Raw genomic sequence first — 21,156 nt, forward strand, 5'->3', positions numbered from 1 at the left:
ATATAAGAGCTGTGTGCGTGTATGACAGCTAAGGGTAGGATTATACACCGAGATCCTTCACGCCTCTTCCATGTACCTGATATTTTTCATTTTGTTCCGCCAAGGTCCTACGCTGAGCGTCCAATGCCGCCACCTGCTGCTGATACAGAAGACGCTGCTTCTCCCAATCCAGAGACCTTTGTCGAAATTCCTGTAAGAGTCAGAAAGTAGGATAAATTATAGAGTATTCCAGCAAAACATGTCTGATGGGAACATGTAAATGGGTTTTCCACTACTATAATATTGATGATCTGTCCTTAATGAACATCAGATTGGTGGCTGGGGTCAGACACCTGGTCCTCCCATTGACTGCTGTTATCTGTTTATCAGCGGCTGGATGTAAGCAGTGTGCAGAGCAAAACACCACAGCGCCACGCGCTGTTCAGTGGCCGATCCAGGTAACGCAGTCCAGCTTCTATTCATTTAAAGCTGGGAGACTAAACAAACCAGTGTCCAGAGATGTTCCACAACATTCACTGCATACACCTAGCAGCAGCCATGCTGGTAACAGCTGACCAATGTGATATTAAAAGGGTATTCTCAAGTTAACATATTGCTCTACTTAGTTAAAACATATTGAAAACAAGCGTATTTGCAGAAGAATGACTTCAGATAGAAAAAAGCCAACTGCAATGAGAGCTTTGATCTTACATAGTGTACAGCTGGTTGCCATGGAGCTCAGTCACTTGTGCCTCCCCAGATCCTGGCTTACAGTGTGCAGTAGCTACATTCCAGAGAGGAGTTTACTCCTGATGTAGGTATATAAAAAATAGAAAGCCGGCTCACCTCAATATGTCCAAGACGCAAGGAATGATGCTCTGACAAGCGTAGTGTTCAATGGAGAAAAAGGAAGTATGATTCCAGCTTTTTGTTAAATAAAATATTTTTCCAAGTTTAATCAAAAAGATAAAAAACAAAAAACATGTAGATAGAAGGGGGTGCCCCTTCAGCGTTCTTCCTCATGGCCTACGTTCGTAACATGTCGCCACTGATAGCTGAATATACTACACTAGAACTTGTGCTGAACTTTATAGTTCTAATACTACAGCTGTGCTACTAAACAGAACTGTCACTCAATGATGACAGCCCGCCCAGCTAGGAAACTGCAGAGATGACAATTTGAGAATACGCCTTTAATGGCCTATTCAATGGATAAGTCATTAATTTCCTAGCAATGAGCAGCCCTTTTAAAGAAACAATAATATAAAAAATCCACACGTTAGGCCAATTCCAGTAACAATTACCAAAGCTCTGTTCTATGTTGTGCAGCTGGATACGGCCAGGGCAAAGCGGCAGCCTTCCTAAATCTACCCCACAATGTCACGCATCAATAGTGTTGTGCCGTTGACTTACGTGGCATACAAACTCTCCATGTATTCTGATTTCCACAACTCATACCAAAGTCCAAATGTCTTGCCACTGAACACATCAGAATGGAACAAAATATCCTTAACCCCTTAAATGACTGAGCGACTTTTCATTTTTTGCGCTTTAGTTTTTTCCTCCCCTTAGTCCAAGAGCTAGAATTTTATTTTTCTGCTGACTGAGCACCACGAGGGCTGATTTTTTATGGGTTGTACTTTTGAATCACACCATTTATTTTATCACAGGACGTAATGGAAAGCAGGAAAAAATTCCAAGTGTGGCAAAATAGCAGAAAAAAAAAACCCCGCTTGTGACGCCACTTCTGAGAGCCGTTCAATTTTCGGGACATAGTGTTGTGTGTGGGGTTGCTTTTTTTATTTATTTTTTTATTATATCATCATTTTGCGGTACAGTCGATGTTTTGATCGACTCTCATTACATTTTTTTCTGTGGTTGCGGTGGCTGAAAAACTACGATTATGCTGAAATGACTGTTTCTCCCGTTACGCAGTTTACTGATCTGACTAATTTACTTTAAATTTAGATAGAGTGGCCTTTTATGAACGCAGCGATACCAATTATGAGTAATTTATTTTTATTATGGTGAAAGAGGGGGTTATTTGAACTTTTATTTTTTAAAACTTTTTTTTTTTTTTTTACTTTTCACCATATTTGTTAGTAAGGGGACTTTTACCCCCTTCGCTTTTTACTAATCTTGTTATATTACAACATGTGTGTAAATATTTTTGTAATGTTTCAGTATATTTCAGCCATCATCTGCCGGGAAAGATGCGGGTTGGCTAAGACAGGAAGACGACTTATGACGGACATAGTAAGTCATAAGTCACCAAGGGGTTACGGTACTTTCCAATATTGCATTTTTCAACAAATGCCATTTCAATTTTTTGAGCAAAAGTCTGTCTTATATTTTTCCTAAACCTTTTAGGCTGTGTGCACGTTGCGTTTTTGCACGTTTTTCCGCTGCGGAATCGCCACGAAAACGCAAAAAAACGCATCCCATGCAATCCTATGGGATTCCGCAATGTTGTGCTAATGCTGCGGATTTTTCCACTGCGTAATTGCATAGCGGAAAAATCCGCAGCATGCCCATTCTTTGTGCGGAATTGCGGCAATTCCGCACCCATAGGATTGCATTGATCCGCTTACTTTCTGCATGAGGCTATGCCCACCATGCGCAAAGTGAGCGGATCATGTGTGGATGGTACCCAGGGTCAGGAGGAGAGGAGACTGATCTCCAGGCCCTGGGTACCATAATCCTGTAAAAAATAGAATAAAAATAAAAAATAGTGATATACTCACCATCCGGTGGCCCCGGAGTCCTTCCCGCCTCTCACCACGCTCCCGGCATCTTACGGTCCCAGTAAGGCTTTGTGCGAATGACCACGATGACATCGTGCTCTCGCGAGCGTGACGTCATCTCAGGTTCTTCGCGCAAAGCATTACTGGGACCGGAAGATGCTGGGAGCGTCGCAGAGCAGATCGGGGGCCGTCGGAAGGTGAGAATAACAATATTTTTTTTTTTTTATTATTTTAACATCCTACCTATCACATTCCAAGCGATGCTAATCGCTTGGAATGCGCAAGCATTCCGCAAGTGAAAAACTATTGCAAAACGCTTGTTTTCCGCGGGAAAAATACATGCGAATTCGCATGTGTTTTTACCAGTGGCGGGAGTACGGAAATGTTGAGGAAATTTCCACAGCATTTCTGCAACGTGTGTACATAGCCTTAAAGTTGGGCTAAAAAAAACAATAAAAACATTGCATCTAAAAGTGTGTGAAACTGGCTACTATTGATAAATCTTTACCTCAAGCCTGCGGGTCAACCGACTGACCTCTGAGCGGTCTTCCCCACCGTTGCTTTTCATCTCCAACCTCTGGTGCCTTCTCTGGACTTTTTCATAAGTTTTTTTCAATTTGTTTAACTGCAGAAGAGAAAAAAAAAAAAAAAGACATTTTTGGTCAGTAACATATAAACTTCCCAAAAACGTATTGTTACTGCACTGAGAGCAGCAGTTATAAAGCAGTCTGGTAAGTGGCACAACACTGGAATCAGGGTCTCTGTCTCTTCAAAATGCGGCTCTCAGATTAGGTGGCAAAAACTTGCTGACAAATTCTCTTTAAAGATTTATTGACACAGGAACCCCACAAATTACTAGTGCACTAACCCAAAGTCTTCCACACCTTGATGAAAAGGTGTCTCAGTTCGTTATACAACATTCCTCTATTGTTTGAGCCATAAGATTCATGTGAGCAGCTACCAGACAAAAACAAGCATGTCTATGACAGAAAGAGGCCGCATAAACTAGTATCGTGGGACGCATGTAGCCCCCAAGAAGCAGGGTGCCCAGACCTGCAAAGAATTGGTTATGGGCCGTGTTCACATTAGCATCATGGCTTCCATTTATAACAATGCTGGACCCATTGTACGTTTCTGTTGAGGAATGCTGCACAATGCTTGTCCCCAAAAGAGAAGACGCTACAATTGTTACCCCAAAGGTCACCAGTGTGAGTCCAGCCTCATGGAAAAGCCCCAACTATATTGTAGGAGAAGAGATGTGGATGTCAGGGCATATGGATTATAAAAAGGAACATCCAGAAAAAAAAAAAAAAAACTCCAACACAAATTAGGCATCTGAATTACCCCAATACTGTTCGCAAGTCCCACATGGAGAAAATTGCCCCACGTGCTGGGATCATAGTTTTTACCGCAATATGTACGATGCAATAGCTCCGAGCTTATAGAGCTCTGCTCGAATGATGGAGCCACTGGCTCTGGATTCTTCTGGAACATGTCCCGTATGTTGTTTCTGAAGCAGATCTGAATTCAGCTCCACACACCCTGAATACGGTTTTCTAAGTGCGGAGGCAGCGTAAACAGCGTGAGCGCTCCTGGCTGGAGCCGATGCTCTGTATGTCAGTGCAGCGACAGGTAACCTCAGTCACACAGTGCACGAGCTCTGTCAGATGTTGTCGGCACAATTCTGTCCTATCAGCTGATTCCTGTGTGCTCAGTGACATCGGCACTTCCCTTCAGTGTTTACCACACTGCTCCTCTGCCTGTCAGCTGATTCCTGTGTGCTCAGTGACTTCGTCACTTCCCTTCACTGTTTACCACACTGCTCCACTGCCTCTAAGCTGATTCCTAAGTATTCAGTGACATCGGCACTTTCCCTCAGAGTTTACCACACTGCTCCTCTGCCGGTCAGCTTTTTCCTGTGTGCTCAGTGACTTCGGCACTTCCCTTCACTGTTTACCACACTGCTCTACTGCCTCTAAGCTGATTCCTAAGTATTCAGTGACATCGGCACTTTCCCTCAGTGTTTACCACACTGCTCCTCTGCCTGTCAGCTTTTTCCTGTGTGCTCAGTGACAATGGCAGCTCTCAGAGTTGTTCTGTCACGCTCATGCCTTGGCTGAATGGCGCGAGCCGGGGGGGTTGTGGCCCCACTGTGCCACAGACCAGACTACCCTGGAAGGGGCGTGACTACGACAGCTACCTCGGTCTTCACTGGGAGCCGAGCAGGCAGAGCGGCTAGGGAGCCGAGCAGGCAGAGCGGCTAGGGAGCCGAGCAGGCAGAGCGGCTAGGGAGCCGAGCTGCAAGGGTGCAAAGCCTCAGACAGGGAGGACACAAGGAAAGACACAGCAGAGAAGGAAGCCAAAGACAAGGAGACTGACAGAGGTAAGACTGAGTTCAGACAGAGACACAGGGACAAAGACACAAGGACCAGGATATTCTGCCTCCTGGCAGGTGGACAGAGAAGTACTAGGCAAGGTACCAAGACACAGGAATACGCAATAAGAGCCGTCAGAGAAGGCAAGACATAGGACAGGGCCTGGCTAGCTCAGCAGCAAGGAGCTGAGTTTAGACATTGCACAGGCATAGTGGGAGTGGCAGAACTAAATAGTCAAGGGCTCTAGGTGATTGGTCAGGGACATATTACACAGGTGCACCTTGACTGCATAAGAACCAGAGAGTTCTGGCGCCGCCCCCCTATACACACATAGCTTGGAAGCATACAGGAGAGCAGAAGCACGGAGCACAGGACTGGCAACAGACAGAATTCACAGCATGGCTTGAAGCAGAAAGTAAGTTAGTGTGTGGGGGGGATGGGAGGCCATGCAGTGATGCCAGCAGGGTTGTTACATGTTCTGTCATCTGCTGGCTCCTGCTGGACTAGCCCACTGATGACGCTTCGTCTCCGGGAGGGGGCAGGTGCAGCAGTGACCGCAGCATCTGCTCCATGATGGCGCATTGTTTGAGGATGCCAGCATGCACTGGGATTCTCAAAGTGCCATCAGGCAGGAAGTAGGGAGAGTAATACAATAGCAGTTAGATAGTGTAGTTAGGGAATGGTAGGGAATTTTTAATGCAAGTATATTAGAAAATTGTTTAGAAAACGGAAATAAATAGGGATAATAAAATATGAATACGAAAATAAACAGGGATTTAGACGAAAATTTCTTTGGCCTTTGGAAAACCCCTTTAACTTTTGCACTCTTGGCGTGTCCCAGAGCACCATTACATCCCCCCTCCCCAATTTTGCATATTGGAGACTTCACCTGCTCCTGATGCACAGCGCTGACTTTACACAGAAAATGCTGACTATGTATGTATGTATGTATGTATGTATGTATGTATGTATGTATGTATGTATGTATGTATAGGCTCTTAACATATGTATGTGGTTTGTAGCACCATCCTAATGCTATTAACCTGCAGATGAACCTACTGGTAGGTTAATAATATTATCTGATTTGATGGGTTCCCCCTCAACTAACATCAGTCGAACACGACAACATCGCAAGACAGTCTAAATGTGTATGGGGCTTCTGAATCTGCGCTGGTCCAAGCAGAGCATTCCTGTTTATGGAGGAATTGGGATAGACAGCTGTCGGCTGAACGACAACTATAATGTCTATGGGGGAGTTAGGAGAGACAGCTGGGGGTAAACGACAACTATCTAGTGTGTATGGAGTAGTTAGGAGAGACAGCTGGGGGTAAACGACAACTATCTAGTGTGTATGGAGTAGTTAGGAGAGACAGCTGGGGGTAAACGACAACTACCTAACGTGTATGGAGTAGTTAGGAGAGACAGCTGGGGGTAAACGACAACTATCTAATGTGTATGGAGTAGTTAGGAGAGACAGCTGGGGGTAAACGACAACTATCTAGTGTGTATGGAGTAGTTAGAAAGAGAGCTGGGGGTAAACGACAACTATCTAATGTGTATGGAGTAGTTAGGAGAGATAGCTGGGGGTAAACGACAACTATCTAATGTGTATGGAGTAGTTAGGAGAAACAGTTGGAGGTATACGACAACTATCTAGTGTGTATGGAGTAGTTAGGAGAGCTGGGGGGTATACGACAACTATCTAGTGTGTATGGGGGAGTTAGGAGAGCTGGGGGGTATACGACAACTATCTTGTGTGTATGGGGTAGTTAGGAGAGCTGGGGGGTATACGACAACTATCTTGTGTGTATGGGGTAGTTAGAGACAGCTGGGGGTATACGACAACTATCTTGTGTGTATGGGGTAGTTAGGAGAGCTGGGGGTATACGACAACTATCTAGTGTGTATGGGGGAGTTAGGAGAGACAGCTGGGGGTATACGACAACTATCTAATGTGTATGAGGGAGTTGGGAGAAACCGCTGTCGGCTGAATGACAACTATGTACTGTGTATGGGGGGGTTTGAGTGTGGAGTAGCATTATGGGAATAATAAAGGTTAGAACAAACCTCTTCCCGGAAGCGTGTCAGCTGGGACTCATAGTCCACGGTCTTGCTGCGATGGGTTTCCTCTTGCTCTGACAGCTGCTTTCTCAGAGACCTAATCTGCAAATGTGTTAATTAAAATATGCATTAAAAAAACACCTCGTTCTAAGTCCTAAACCTACACTAAGAACTGCACAGTGATTCTCCACAATCATAGCACATGGTGTGACTTTAAAGAGAAAAGGCCGAAGCCAAATCTCTCCGCAGAACGTCTGGGTGAACAACAAAGCATTACCACCGATTGTGCCGCTGCTGCGATCAGAGTCCTACAAAGCACGCAGCATTTCATAGTAATTACTTTACTTATCTATAAAACTGTCTGCATCCACTCCAATAGAGAATCCCTGTACATGTGTTACCTTCCAATATAAAATATGGGTGGGGCTGGGCCCAGATAAGGGGAAGCACCAAAATACCAGGAGAGCAAACAATCAGAATTATGAAATTCACAGAAAAAGTGTGGGATCTGTCTGGTCTCCCGACAAGTTTATTCTAGTAAATACTTGTATTTTTCGTTAAATAATTTTGGACCAGCTTTAGAGCTTTCCACTGTACTGTCCCAAGCAATGCTGCCAGTCTGTGACACCCAGTTGGCAATATATTCTTAAATGTTCAAAAGAAATAATAGAGGAACAGCCCACTCCAGAATAGTTAGTAAATATACGAGTGTTCCGCCCTTTAATAATAGACATGAATAGTTATCATGACAGGGCAGACAGCATCCAATGGCAGTAACCCCGATCCGTCAGTACACAGCAGTATCTCATGTGCCTGTACAGATGGCGCATGGTGAGAGGCTACACCCAGCACGTCGTCTGGACGCGGCAGGGGATGGTACCTCTTGGCTGAGTCTATCTTCCCGTGTTCTAGCAGAGCTGAGCTCCTGGTCTCGGAGCTGCAGGAGAGTGTTCAGCGTCTCTGTGTGGGCTTCCCACTCCGACTTCTTGTGCTCCAACATTATATCGATCTGCCTCATGAGTTCTTGCAATTCAGCTTCACAGGAACTAAAAACTGTTCTGAAAAGAAGAGAAATAAGGAGAATACCTTACTGCCACGACAAAACATGGAAGTCATCTGAGGCTTCTGTGCCAAGAGCAATGACCCAACATGCTCTGCCATTACAGGATTTTATTTACAGTGCCTTGCGAAAGTATTCGGCCCCCTAGAACTTCTCAACCTTTTCCCACATATCATGCTTCAAACATAAAGATACCAAATGTAAATTTTTGGTGAAGACTCAACAAGAAGTGGGACACAATTGTGAAATTGAACGAAATTTATTGGTTATTTTAAAATTTTGTGAAAATTCAAAAACTGAAAAGTGGGGCGTGCAATATTATTCGGCCCCTTTAACTTAACCCCTTAATGACCGTCAATACGTCTTCTAACTGACCTGAGATATAAGAGACTAGCATCCCCATACAAGTAACAATCCAGTAGATGTTGGCTGTACACTATAGCTGACAACTTGCTGCATCAGCCACGATCAGTGTTGTCACCGTCCAGATCTGTTTAACCCCTTAGATGCTGCTGCCAATACCGACTACTTCATATAAATATTTAAAAGAGTGTGGCTTCTCCCTCTTTATCCCAACGTTCACCCTGAGATCATGATTGTGTGGTCCTGATGTTTTCCATGGCAATTCACTAGCAAAGAGCGGCCTTAGATTCCGCCGGCTATAGTAACATGTTCAAAAGTCAGTGACAATTAGGTGGTGAAAATCAACTTTTTCATTCCTATCATGCCACTTTGTATTAATTCCTGAAAAGCACCTGAAGGGTTAATAAACCGTCTGATAGCAGTTTTCAGTATGTCACGAGTGTTGTTTTTAAAATGATATAACTTTGGGGGGGGGGGGGGGGGTTTCCCAATATATAGGACCCCTAAAGTCACTTCAAACCTGGATAGGTCCCTAAAAAAAAAAAAAATTTTGTAAATTTCCTTGAAAAAATGAAAAATTGCTGCTACATTTTTAACCCCTTAGCGACAGAGCCAGTTTGCAGCTTAATGACCGGGCCAATTTTTACAATTCTGACCACTGTCCCTTTATGAGGTTATAACTCTGGAACGCTTTAATGGATCCCGCTGATTCTACGACTGTTTTTTCGTGACATATTGTACTTCATGTTAGTGGTAAAATTTCTTTGATAAGTCCTGTGTTTATTTATGAAAAAAACGTTAATATGGCAAAAATTTAGAAAATTTTGCAATTTTAAAACTTTAAATTTTTATGCCCTTAAATCAGAGAGATGTGTCACATTAATTTCTTAATAAATAACATTTCCCACATGTCTACTTTACATCAGCACAATTTTGGAAGCAAAATTTTTTTTTGTTAGGAAGTTAAGGGTTAAAAGTTGACCAGCGATTTCTCATTTTTACAACACCATTTCTTTTTTAGGGACCACATCACATTTAAAGTCATTTTGAAGGGTGTACATGACAGAAAATACCCAAAAGTGGCACCATTCTAAACACTAGACCCCTCAAGGTGCTCAAAACCACATTCAAGAAGTTTATTAACCCTTTAAGTGCTTCACAGGAACTAAAGCAATGTGGAAGGAAAAAATTAACATTTAACTTTTTTTGCAAAAAATTTACTTCAGAACCAATTTTTTTTTTTATTTTCACAAGTGTTAAGAGAGAAAATCAACCACAAAATTTGTTGTACAATTTCTCCTGAATACGCCGATACCCCATATGTGGGGGTAAACCACTTTTTCAGCACACGGCAGAGCTCGCAAGGGATGCAGCGCCGTTTGACTTTTTCAACGCAGAATTGGCTGGAATTGAGATCGGATGCTTGTTGCGTTCGGAGAGCCCTTAATGTGCCTAAACAGTGGAAACCTTCAACAAGTGACCCCATTTTGGAAACTAGACCCATTAAGGAACTTATCTAGATGTGTGGAGAGCACTTTGAACCTTCAAGTGCTTCACAGAAGTTTATAACGTAGAGCCGTGAAAATAAAATCTATTTTTTTTCCACAAAAATGATCTTTTCGCCCCAAAATTTTTATTTTTACAAGGGTAACTGGAGAAATCATACCTGCACAGTTGTTGTGCGATTTGTCCTGAGTACGCCAATACCCCATATGTGGGGGGGAACCACTGTTTGGGCGCATGGGAGAGCTCGGAAGGGAAGGAGTGCCATTTTGGAATGCAGACTTTGATGGAATGGTCTGCGGGCATCATGTTGCGTTTGCAGAGCCCCTGATGGGCCTAAACAGTGGAAACCCCCCACAAGTGACCCCATATTGGAAATTAGACCCCCTAAGGAACTTATCTAGATGTGTGGTGAGCACTTTGAACCCCCAAGCGCTTCACAAAAGTTTATAAACGCAGAGCCGTGAAAATAAAGTCTTTTTTATTTCAACAAAAGTGATTTTTTAGACCCCAATTTTTAGACCCCCAAAGTTGGTAAATAGTGGAAACCCCTCAATTCTTTCTCCAACCCTAACACACCCCTAACCCTAATCCCAACCCCAATCCTAACCCTAATCGTAGTTCGCCCTAACCCTAATTCTAACCCGAGTCCTAACCCTAGCCCAACCCTAACCCTAATGGAAAACTGAAAAAAAAAAAAACATTTTCTTTATTTCATTATATTTGCCTATATAAGGGGCTGATAAACGGGGGGGGGGTATGTACTATTTTTTTTATTTTGATCACTATGATCGTTTATCATAGTGATCAAAATAACGAATGGAATCTGCCAGCCGGAGCCGGCGGGCGCACTGCGCATGCGCCAGCCATTTTCAAGATGGCGGCGCCCATCGGAGGACGCCAGCGGGACGTGGGACCACCGGGAGGGGACGGAGGGGAAAATCGGGGACGATTACATCAGAGGAGAGAGAAATTAAATGTAAAATCGCGGCTTTTTTTTTTTTGTGGTCGCCGTTATAGGGTTAATAACGGCGATCGCAAAAGCGGGGTCGGTAAAAACCGACCGATTCATGTTCTCTGGGGTCTCGGCTACCCCTGGCAGCCGAGACCCCGGAGAAAATCAGACACTGGGGGGCGCTATTCACTTAAATCACAGCGCCATGAATTAACGGCGCTGTGGTTTTAGTACCCTTAACTACCGCCATTAAAAGGCTATCGGCGGTCGTTAAGGGGTTAAACCTCCTAAAATGCTAACAAAATAAAACACAATTTTACAAATGGTGCTGATGTAGAGCAGACATGTGGGAATTATTTAATTTTTTGCTATGGTATGACTGTCTGAATTAAAGGGATAATCATTCAAAGTTTGAAAATTGCTATTTTTTACATTTTTGTTAAATTTCTGATTTTTTTTATAAACACAAAACAGATCAACCTAAATTTACCATTATCATTAATTATAATGTGTCACGAAAAAACAATCTCAAAATCATTGGAATTTGTTGAAGCGTTCCAGAGTTATTACCACATAAAGTGACACTGGTCAGATTTTTAAAATTTGGCTCTGTCACTAAGGGGTTAATACTTTGTTGCACCACTTTTTGCTGCGATTACAGATGCAAGTCACTTTGGGTATGTCTCTATCAGTATTGTACATTGAGACACTGAAATTCTTGCCCATTCTTCCTTGGTAAACAGCTCGAGCTCAGTGAGGTTTGATGGAGATCGTTTGTGAACAGCAGTTTTCAGCTCTTTCCACAGATTCTCGAATGGATTAAGGTCTGGACTTTGACTTGGCCATTCTAACACCTGGATACGTTTATTTGTGAACCATTCAATTGTAGATTTTGCTTTATGTTTGGGATCATTGTCTTGTTGGAAGACAAATCTCCGTCCCAGTCTCAGGTCTTTTGCAGACTCCAACAGGTTTTCTTCAAGAATGGTCATGTATTTGGCTCCATCCATCTTCACATCAATTTTAACCATCTTTCCTGTCCCTGCTGAAGAAAAGCAGGCCCAAACCATGATGCTGCCACCACCATGTTTGACAGTGGGGATGGTGTGTTCAGGGTGATGAGCTGTGTTGCCTTTACGCCAAACATATCGTTTGGCATTGTTGCCAAAAAGTTCGATTTTGGTTTCATCTAACCAGAGCACCTTCTTCCACATGTTTGGTGTGTCTCCCAGGTAGCTTGTTGCAAACTTTAAATGACACTTTTTGTGGATATCTTTGAGAAATGGCTTTCTTCTTGCCACTCTTCCATAAAGGCCAGATTTGTTTAGTATACGACTGATTGTTGTCCTATGGACAGACTGTCCCACCTCAGCTGTAGATCTCTGCAGTTCATACATAGTGATCATAGGCCTCTTGGCTGCATCTCTGATCAGTCTTCTCGTTGTTTGAGATGAAAGTTTAGCGGGACTGCCGGGTCTTAGTAGATTTGCAGTGGTATGATACTCCTTCCATTTCAATATGATCGCTTGCACAGTGCTCCTTGGGATGTTTAAAGTTTTGTAAATGATTTTGTATCCAAATCTGGCTTTAAACTTCTCCACAACAGTATCACGGACCTGCCTGTTGTGTTCCTTGGTCTTCATGATGCTCTCTGTGCTTCAGACAGAGCCCTGAGACTATCACAGAGCAGGTGCATTTATACGGAGACTTGATTACACACAGGTGGATTATATTTATCATCATTAGTCATTTAGGACAACATTGGATCATTCAGAGATCCACAATGGACTTCTGGAGTGAGTCTGCTGCACTGAAAGTACAGGGGCTGAATAATATTGCACGACCCACTTTTCAGTTTTTCCATTTCCACAAAAATGTAAAATAACCAATAAATTTCGTTCAACTTCACAATTGTGTCCCACTTGTTGATCCTTCACCAAAAATTTACATTTGGTATCTTTAGGTTTGAAGCATGATATGTGGGAAAAGGTTGAAAAGTTCCAGGGGGCCGAATACTTTCGCAAGGCACTGTATATTTGGGAACAATCTCATAAGATGCCCTTTTCATCATGAAAAAAAAAAAAATCTTGCAAAAAAGTGTGTGCGTCCTCTCAGTCACTGGAAAAAATATGCAGATGCACAGATCTTTATCTCCCTGCCTGACACTGATCACTATGATAGGACAGAGAAAAGCTAACTGGAACTGCACATCACTAAGGCTGGTTTCACATTAGCGCTTTTTAAGCGCACGCACGGCCGGGGGTAGCTCCGCCCCCGAGCCGGCTCTCTGCCCGGCGTGCCCACCCTTGCTTGTAGCGCCGCCTCCTAGCGCACAGCGGCCCCTGCGATCGGCGCACCCTATCTTTAGCATAGGGTGCGCAGATCGTGCGCAGGCCGTGCGCTAGTTGCGCTTTGACCTGCGCTGCGCACTTTTGACGGTGCGCCATGCGCGCCAAAATCCGAAAAGTTTGATTTTGGCGCGCACGGCGCACCGTCAAAAGTGCGCAGCGCAGGTCAAAGCGCAACTAGCGCACGGCCTGCGCACGATCTGCGCACCCTATGCTAAAGATAGGGTGCGCCGATCGCAGGGGCCGCTGTGCGCTAGGAGGCGGCGCTACAAGCAAGGGGCGGGCACGCCGGGCAGAGAGCCGGCTCGGGGGCGGAGCTACCCCCGGCCGTGCGTGCGCTTAAAAAGCGCTAATGTGAAACCAGCCTAAAGCTGCACAGATGCTGCAGGACTATCTGAACAACTCTGCTCTACCACATGCGAGCCCGCGAGAAGCAGAGAACAGTCAGTAGGTCCGCGTGCGGCAGAACAAAGCCCGTGGGCCGGCGTGCGGCAGAGCAGAGTCCGACGTGGGCCCGCGTGCGGCAGAGCAGAGTCCGACGTGGGCCCGCGTGCGGCAGAGCAGAGTCCGACGTGGGCCCGCGTGCGGCAGAGCAGAGTCCGACGTGGGCCCGCGTGCGGCAGAGCAGAGTCCGACGTGGGCCCGCGTGCGGCAGAGCAGAGTCCGACGTGGGCCCGCGTGCGGCAGAGCAGAGTCCGACGTGGGCCCGCGTGCGGCAGAGCAGAGTCCGACGTGGGCCCGCGTGCGGCAGAGCAGAGTCCGACGTGGGCCCGCGTGCGGCAGAGCAGAGTCCGACGTGGGCCCGCGTGCGGCAGAGCAGAGTCCGACGTGGGCCCGCGTGCGGCAGAGCAGAGTCCGACGTGGGCCCGCGTGTGGCAGAGCAGAGTCCGACGTGGGCCCGCATGCGGCAGCACTTGTGCATGTGCGCAATTTACTAACTATATGTGTATATTAAAATCCAATTGTAGTGAGCACCACCTGTATATCCATAGAGCACAAACTACATGAAAAATATACCCCTCAGGAAGCCACCTCCTGTGGCGATATGCATGAAGTCCTCCTTCACATATGATACATTTTCTATGAGTCTAGGAATCCAAATGATTACACCCATGATATTTTAATGAACAGTGTTACCTGCTTACCTATTTTATATTTTTTCAATACTGCATTATCATGACTTGAGATCATTGGACTGTAAACACTTTTTTTTTTACAGCCCGCAAATTCATTTCTTCTGGCCCCAGTAGTGCTTGGGCCGCCGACCACGTTTTCCTGACCCTATAATTCCTCCCTGGCCCATGGGTATGCACACACAGCATTTGAACATGTTCTGACGCTAGCCAGTGACAGGGTCAGGATGTTCTATGTGGGCGGAGCTCGTGTCCTAATCTCCTGTCCCGAAAATGAATGCAGCAGTCCCATTGTATCCTATGTAATTAATACAGCAGCATGTCTATACTTTATTATGTATATTCACCAGCCCCAGTGTCTCCTATGTGATAGGGACTGGTGTATATAGAGAACTTAGGAGAAACAGGGAATGGAGTATATATGTGCCTCCTACGTGATGTGCATACAGCAGTCTGGGTGTCTCCTACGTGATGTGCATACAGCATTCCCAGTGCCTCATAGGTAATGTATACTTCAAACTTGAGTACTATGAATGTTACATGAGCAGTGGTTAATGCCTCTCTGTGAGGAGACCGGCAGTGCAATATACATTTGTGTTCAGAACAGTTCTTTAAAAAAAAATTATAAATCACAAAAAGTTGACTGTGTTCCAGACAGACAGAAACCTGGAAAAGCAGTTGCAAGTAGCAATACCACCAAACATCAGAGCTGCACCGTCTGCGAATGCGCCGCCCCCCCGGCGGCCATTTTCCCGGAGTCCCGAAGGCTCTAGCCTTTCACAAAATGTCGGCAGAGCCCCCCGCAGCACTGGACACCCCAGCAGCATCGCCGGGCACTCGCAGCGGCACACTGCACATTGGAACACCCCCTCATCCCAGCCTGCGGCATCACCCCACTCCTGCCTCCTCCAGCAGCAACCCTGGGACCCCGCTTCACCGCAGCCACCACCCCCCGGTAAACAATAATACGCATGGATTATAAGCAGCACCACCATTTTATTAAAAAAAAATGCTTTCCTATTTTTCGCCTCAAAATTTGGGGTGCGTCTTATAATCTGAAAAATACGATATTGATAATATTGGAAGTACAACTGATCTTCTTCTGTGTATAACACACATGCTGCAGGGCAATACTGACCATAGATGTATTTACTCCCTATTGCACAGAAGCCCATTACAATCAGTGATATATAAACCTGGGGTGCGTCCTGTAGTAACAAGCCTCACATAGCTGCAGTATTTTTCAGTACTGTATATACGGAAATCCACAAGTGACAGGGGTGAAATCAAGATCTGCATATTACATGATTGAGCGCTATTACCATTAGAGAAAGAGAATGCTAAAAATGTTCATACTTGCAATTAGTGTATAACATTAGTTACATCTTTTCCACTTGCTTTTTGCTGCAATGCGCTGCAGACTTTGAGGGTGTGTGCACACGCTGCGGATTATGCTGCAGATCCGCAGCGGATTTGGCCGCTGTGGATCCGCAACAGTTTCTGCTGCGGTGTACAGTACCATAATATCCTGGATATCAAAAACCGCAGTGCAGACGGTGCGGATTATTCCGCGCAGATTTGCTGCGGTTTCTAAACTGCAGAATTGACATGTCAATTCTTTCTGCGGATTCCGCTGCGGTTTACCATCTCCATTGTAGAGGTGATAAACCGCAGGCTAATCCGCAGGTACACCCGCAGGTCTTTTGACCTGCAGATTTTACAAAATCCGCGCGGCCAAATCCGCAGAGCATTTCGCAGAGTGTGCACGTACCCTGACAAATGCCACTGGTTCTGCTCTTTAATCATCACTCTCGAATGTTTGCAGCAGTCTTTGGCCTCAAACACAAGGTGGTGTTTAAAAACTTACATGAAAAAAATGGTATCGTTGTGCCGTCGATGCACGCGACCAGGGGGCCGTCAGTGGAGGATCCGTGTGTCTGTTTTTTTTCCTCCGCCAGCGATTTTCACAGATAAATATTGTGATAAAACACTCTGGGATCGCCTTTGCTGGGGTCAAAGGTCACGTGCGTTCCGCATGAAACTCAGGCGCAGAGCTGGGATTCGGGTGTAACTGACCCTGGGTCAGGTTTATTAATAGTGAAAGCAATGCAAAAGGAAATAAAACATAAAACAAATCCTTGCCTGTCTGGCACTAACTAAACAATGGACAACCTAACTATCAACTGGCGGGCTTCTCCCGTCCAGCCAAACCACAGTTGCAGTGGGCACTGCTTTCACTCACGTGTGTCTCTCACACAGACAGGCTCTCTGTGTTCCCAGGCTGAGACACTCACATAACCACCTGGCATCCTTTTATATCCACCTCCCATTATCCATTAGTAAGCAGGTGCGATACTGACCAGACTAGGCCACATAGGAAAGGAATCTGGGCGAGATATACCTGCCCTCATCCACTATTCCCACATGATTCTCACAATATATAAATGCCAGTTTCCTCCTGTCCTTTGCAAAGTGAAATACAGACAGCACACTGATGCCATAAGTGCGCTGTTCGTATTTTTCACGGACCTATAGACTTGTACTGGCCCTTTTCATCTGTGATACTGGAGAAAAACGGACATATCTCCGTGAGTTTTGAATGGACACATGGTATATATATATATCTCAATATAAGATCCAACTATCACCTTTCAGGGCTTATATACAGCATTCTAATGCCGCATATAAGCCCCCAACCCGACCTCAAAGACCTGAAAGATAAGTTTTATTTTACTCACCTGCGGGGCTGTCCGGTCCAATGGGTATCGCTGGTCTTCGTCCGGGCGCCTCCCATCTTCTTATGATTGCTGCCCTCCTGCTTGCTTCTTGTGGATGACGTGACCCAGCATCATCCACACACACGCTCCCCGGCATCATGCTCCTGCGCAGGCATACTTCTCTGTCCTGTTGAGGGCAAAGTACTGCAGTGCGCAGGCGCCAGAAAAGGTCAGAGAGGCCCAGCGCCTGCGCGCTGCAGTGCTTTGCTCTGCTCTCATCAGCGCAGAGAAGTATGCCTGCGCAGGAGCATGATACCAAAGAGCCTGCGTGGATGATGAAGCGACGTGTCATCCAGAAGCAAGCAGGAGGGCGGAGATCATAAGAAGATGGGAGATGCCGGACCAAGTCCAGCGACGCCCCTCGGACCGGACCGCTCCCCCCAATAAGTATAATAAAACTTATTTTTCTTCTCTTGCAGGTCAGGTTGGGGGCTTATCTACAGCATTATAGAATGTTGTGTATAAGCCCTGAAAGGTGATAGCTGGATCTTATATTGGCCAAAACTGCTGACAGGATCCCTTTAAGAAGCGCCAGGTTTATTACAGTGGTTCTTCCTTTCTGACATATGGTGCGTGCATCCACCTATTAGCTGGGCTTACATCCTGCCGAAATCTGCATCACAATTTTGGCACATCTTTTTGTGCATGGTGTCACATTTAGGCCATGTCACCTTTCCAGTGAGACCACATGGCGGAGGGGATAAATGATATATTTGGTACAATCCCTTTAAAAAAAAAAAAAAAAAAAAAAAAACAAACCTCCGGGATTGTGGGACACTCACCCCATCTTCTTGTCCTGCATTCCTTGTAGCAAGGCCTCCATCCTGCGCATTGGAAGCCTGCAGTAAGCAAAAAAAATGTGAGCGCAGTACAAAAGTCACTAGTATGGGAGCACCTTTAACCCCTAAATACTCTGGAAGGGTGGGTGACAACTTCTGTGTGATGCTATTCGGCCCGGAGTTGTGCAATGTGACGTTTCAGTAGTATTGGCTCCTCACTCTTGCAATATCTGTACTGTCATGTCCGCATGGTCACCATGTAACAGTATGTGGCACGGTCTTAGTTTCCCATACACTGCAGACAGCCATCTTTCTTGACTTCTCCATACACCCAAGCGTTGGCGCTTTCAATGGGGATAGGAGAAAGCCACTGTCGGCCCCACACACATCAGATGATGGGCTGGCAAAAGTGAAATTGGACAAAGTTATCTCATGTGTATGGGGGTTATTTATCAAAAAGATACTTAAAGGGGACATGTCAGCAGACTTCACCATAAAAACTGCAAACATTATTACAGATCAATTACACCTGATGAGGCTGGGGTATTTTCTTGGAAAATTTACATCAGAATGGCTTGATATTCTTTTTTGAAAGTTTTACCACCTAGTAATAAAAATAAACAGCTTCAAATGGACTCACAAAATTCTAACTTTAATATCAGCATTATAAAACCATTCCGGTAAAGAATTTTAGTGTAAGTATAGAGGTTTCATCAGGTCTAAGAGAACCAATTTATTAATCTATGTGACTGCAGACTTGTGAATCTTCACATACGTGCGTGCCGTCAGGATTCTCTGGTGCTGGCAGCATTACAGCTCATGCATACATGCCGACGCGTGCGGCCTCACTCAATAAAACTGTATTGAGGGTGTCCTGACACATCTGATTGGAGTGTGGCCGGGAGTATGTATAGAGCATACTTGTATTTACGTGACTGCCGCCGGAGAATCTGCCCAGTGCGCGACGTGAGGATTCACAAGTTTGCAGTCACACACAGTGACTGCAGACTGAAACCAGACAACCCCTTTAAGAAGTGGAGTGCAGGAGTAAGGCCGGGATCACACATGCGAGGAATACGGCCGAGTCTCGCATGGTAATACCTGGCACTGCTGTCAGCACACGGGAGCAGAGCGTGCGGCTCCATGTACTGCTATGCAGCCGCACGCTCCACTCCTGAGTGCTGACAGCAGTGCCGGGTATTACCATGCGAGACTCGGCCGTATTCCTCGCATGTGTGATCCCGGCCTGAGACTCTCCAAATTCATTGAGGCATACGCCGTTACTCTTCTGGAGTAAGAAATGCCGCCATTATTGATGAATTAGCCAGGTGTGCACAGCCACGTCACGTCTCCTCACCGTTCCCTCCTTTTCTGGGTTAAACTCTCTGATGAATCAGCTCCAATGATTTTAAGAACCAATCTCCACTTACAGCAGTTTTCAGATGCCGCTCCTCCTTTGAAAAACACAAAAAAGTATCAAAACGGTGGAAATGAAAACTACAGACCAGTATGCAAAAAAAAAAAAAAAACCACAACAAGCCATCAGCGTCAATCAAAGCCACAACTAATCCGAAACATAAAAACACCACAAGCCCCAATACGACTACGGGGCAGAAAAATAGAACAATTATTGATCTTGGAAGACAGAGAGAAAAAAACGAAAGCGTGAACTCTGCAGGGTTAATAAGGGCCCATGGCGGCACGCTGCGCTGCTTCTACCTTCAATGTGATGTCGGCGGTGACATGGTGGCGGAGTACAACACCACTACAAACAGCGACAGCAGGGACTACAGAGGGGGTGCAGTAATATTATGCTCTGGGACCCCTGACCCTGGTAATACCCATGTCCAGCCCTAGGAACGCTGGGAGCAGTAGTCCTACAGCCTATTTTCCAGTGTTTCAGCTGCCACTTGCTCTGCGTTATCTATATACTGCCTATAATAAATGTGCCTAGACCTAGTACAGCACAATGCACACTGCACATACCTGACACCCGCCCCTGAAGTCACACTTCTACCTCCAGCAAACTCACGGTAATAACATTACTGTTCAAAATACGGGAGCTGCTTTAAGCATAAACCAGCTACCAATCCACTCTATGTCCGCTTACGCAGCCATTTTATTGAAGACCAATGCTGGTAATCTCCGATGGCGTTGTGACAGAAAAAATGGCGAGAATACTGGAGACTCATCAGATAGAGGAGATGACGCTCTAGTGGAGAGACTGGGAAGGTGGCGCGGCGGCGCGCTGAGGATGGGAGGAGCCTGATAAGTGGGAGTAGTACTAAAGGGCATCACGTGATTTTAGGCAGCCTATCAGGTCACTACTGTGGTTGATTGATACTGGCTGCGCGTTCATGAGAGCACTACGCTTTGCAAATCCCATAGCGCGCTCCCTGGTGTTGAAGTGGCCCATACTCGGGTGTCTACCTGCTCCATAGTTATCACTGGACACCAGGGAACGTCAAGAACCGGGGGGGAAAAACGATTTAACCCTTTCATGACAAACCGTTTTTTGTGTTGTTTTTTTTTTATTATTCATGGTTGCGCTTTGTTTTCCGTCCTCTCCTACCAAGAGCCATGACTTCTTTATTTTCCCTTGCCATATGAGGTTTTTTATTCATATCCATGCTATTTTAGGATACATAGATGATGTTCGCTTTTTAATTTTTTCATTTTCGAGGTACAACGTCTCAAGAACAGTAATTCTGTTGTAGTTTGGTAGTTTGCAGCCAAAACAATGTCTTGTTTTTTTCTCTTTTTTTCATTTTGAATTGGGAAAAGTAGGGGATTTCAACTTTTTGGCATTTTTTTAAATGTCTATAAAACGACTAGAAGGTGGCCCGATTCTAACGCATCGGGTATTGTTGAATATGGCCAGCGGGAGACCGACGATCAAAGGATGGTCCAAGATGCTCCACCACGATCGGCGATCTCACGGCGGGGGCCTGGTCGCTGCTGCGTGTCACACTGAGGCTAACTACCCACGTTGCAACTCCCGCCGCGGGAAAAACGCATGCGTTTTCCCACAGAAAACATGCGTTTTTCACGCGATTTTCGTGTGCAGAATTCAAGTGCA

General features: G+C 45.4%; 1 protein-coding gene across 6 annotated transcripts in view; it reads right to left on the bottom strand.

Annotated features, from left to right (window-relative positions):
* Positions 1-20,208, bottom strand: part of CEP63 (centrosomal protein 63) — a 63,206-nt gene extending 42,998 nt beyond the window's left edge. The window contains exons 1-7 of one of the 6 annotated variants that reach the window (XM_073576527.1): positions 20,064-20,208; positions 19,435-19,531; positions 18,081-18,137; positions 8,040-8,217; positions 7,166-7,261; positions 3,232-3,348; positions 77-190 (exon numbers count right to left, since the gene is read on the bottom strand). In XM_073576527.1, the coding sequence (XP_073432628.1) occupies positions 77-190; positions 3,232-3,348; positions 7,166-7,261; positions 8,040-8,217; positions 18,081-18,130 (555 nt within the window). In that variant the 5' untranslated portion in view covers positions 18,131-18,137; positions 19,435-19,531; positions 20,064-20,208. Of the gene's footprint in view, positions 1-76; positions 191-3,231; positions 3,349-7,165; positions 7,262-8,039; positions 8,218-18,080; positions 18,138-18,296; positions 18,884-19,434; positions 19,532-19,796; positions 19,969-20,063 lie in introns of those variants that run through there. The other 5 variants (XM_073576528.1, XM_073576529.1, XM_073576525.1 and 2 more) reach the window with 5 other exon arrangements.
* Positions 20,209-21,156: the final 948 nt, after the last annotated feature.

The sequence above is a fragment of the Dendrobates tinctorius genome, unplaced genomic scaffold, assembly GCF_039654945.1.
Source record: "Dendrobates tinctorius isolate UK_male_01 unplaced genomic scaffold, ASM3965494v1 ptg000049l, whole genome shotgun sequence".
NCBI classification, from domain to species: Eukaryota; Metazoa; Chordata; class Amphibia; order Anura; family Dendrobatidae; genus Dendrobates; species Dendrobates tinctorius.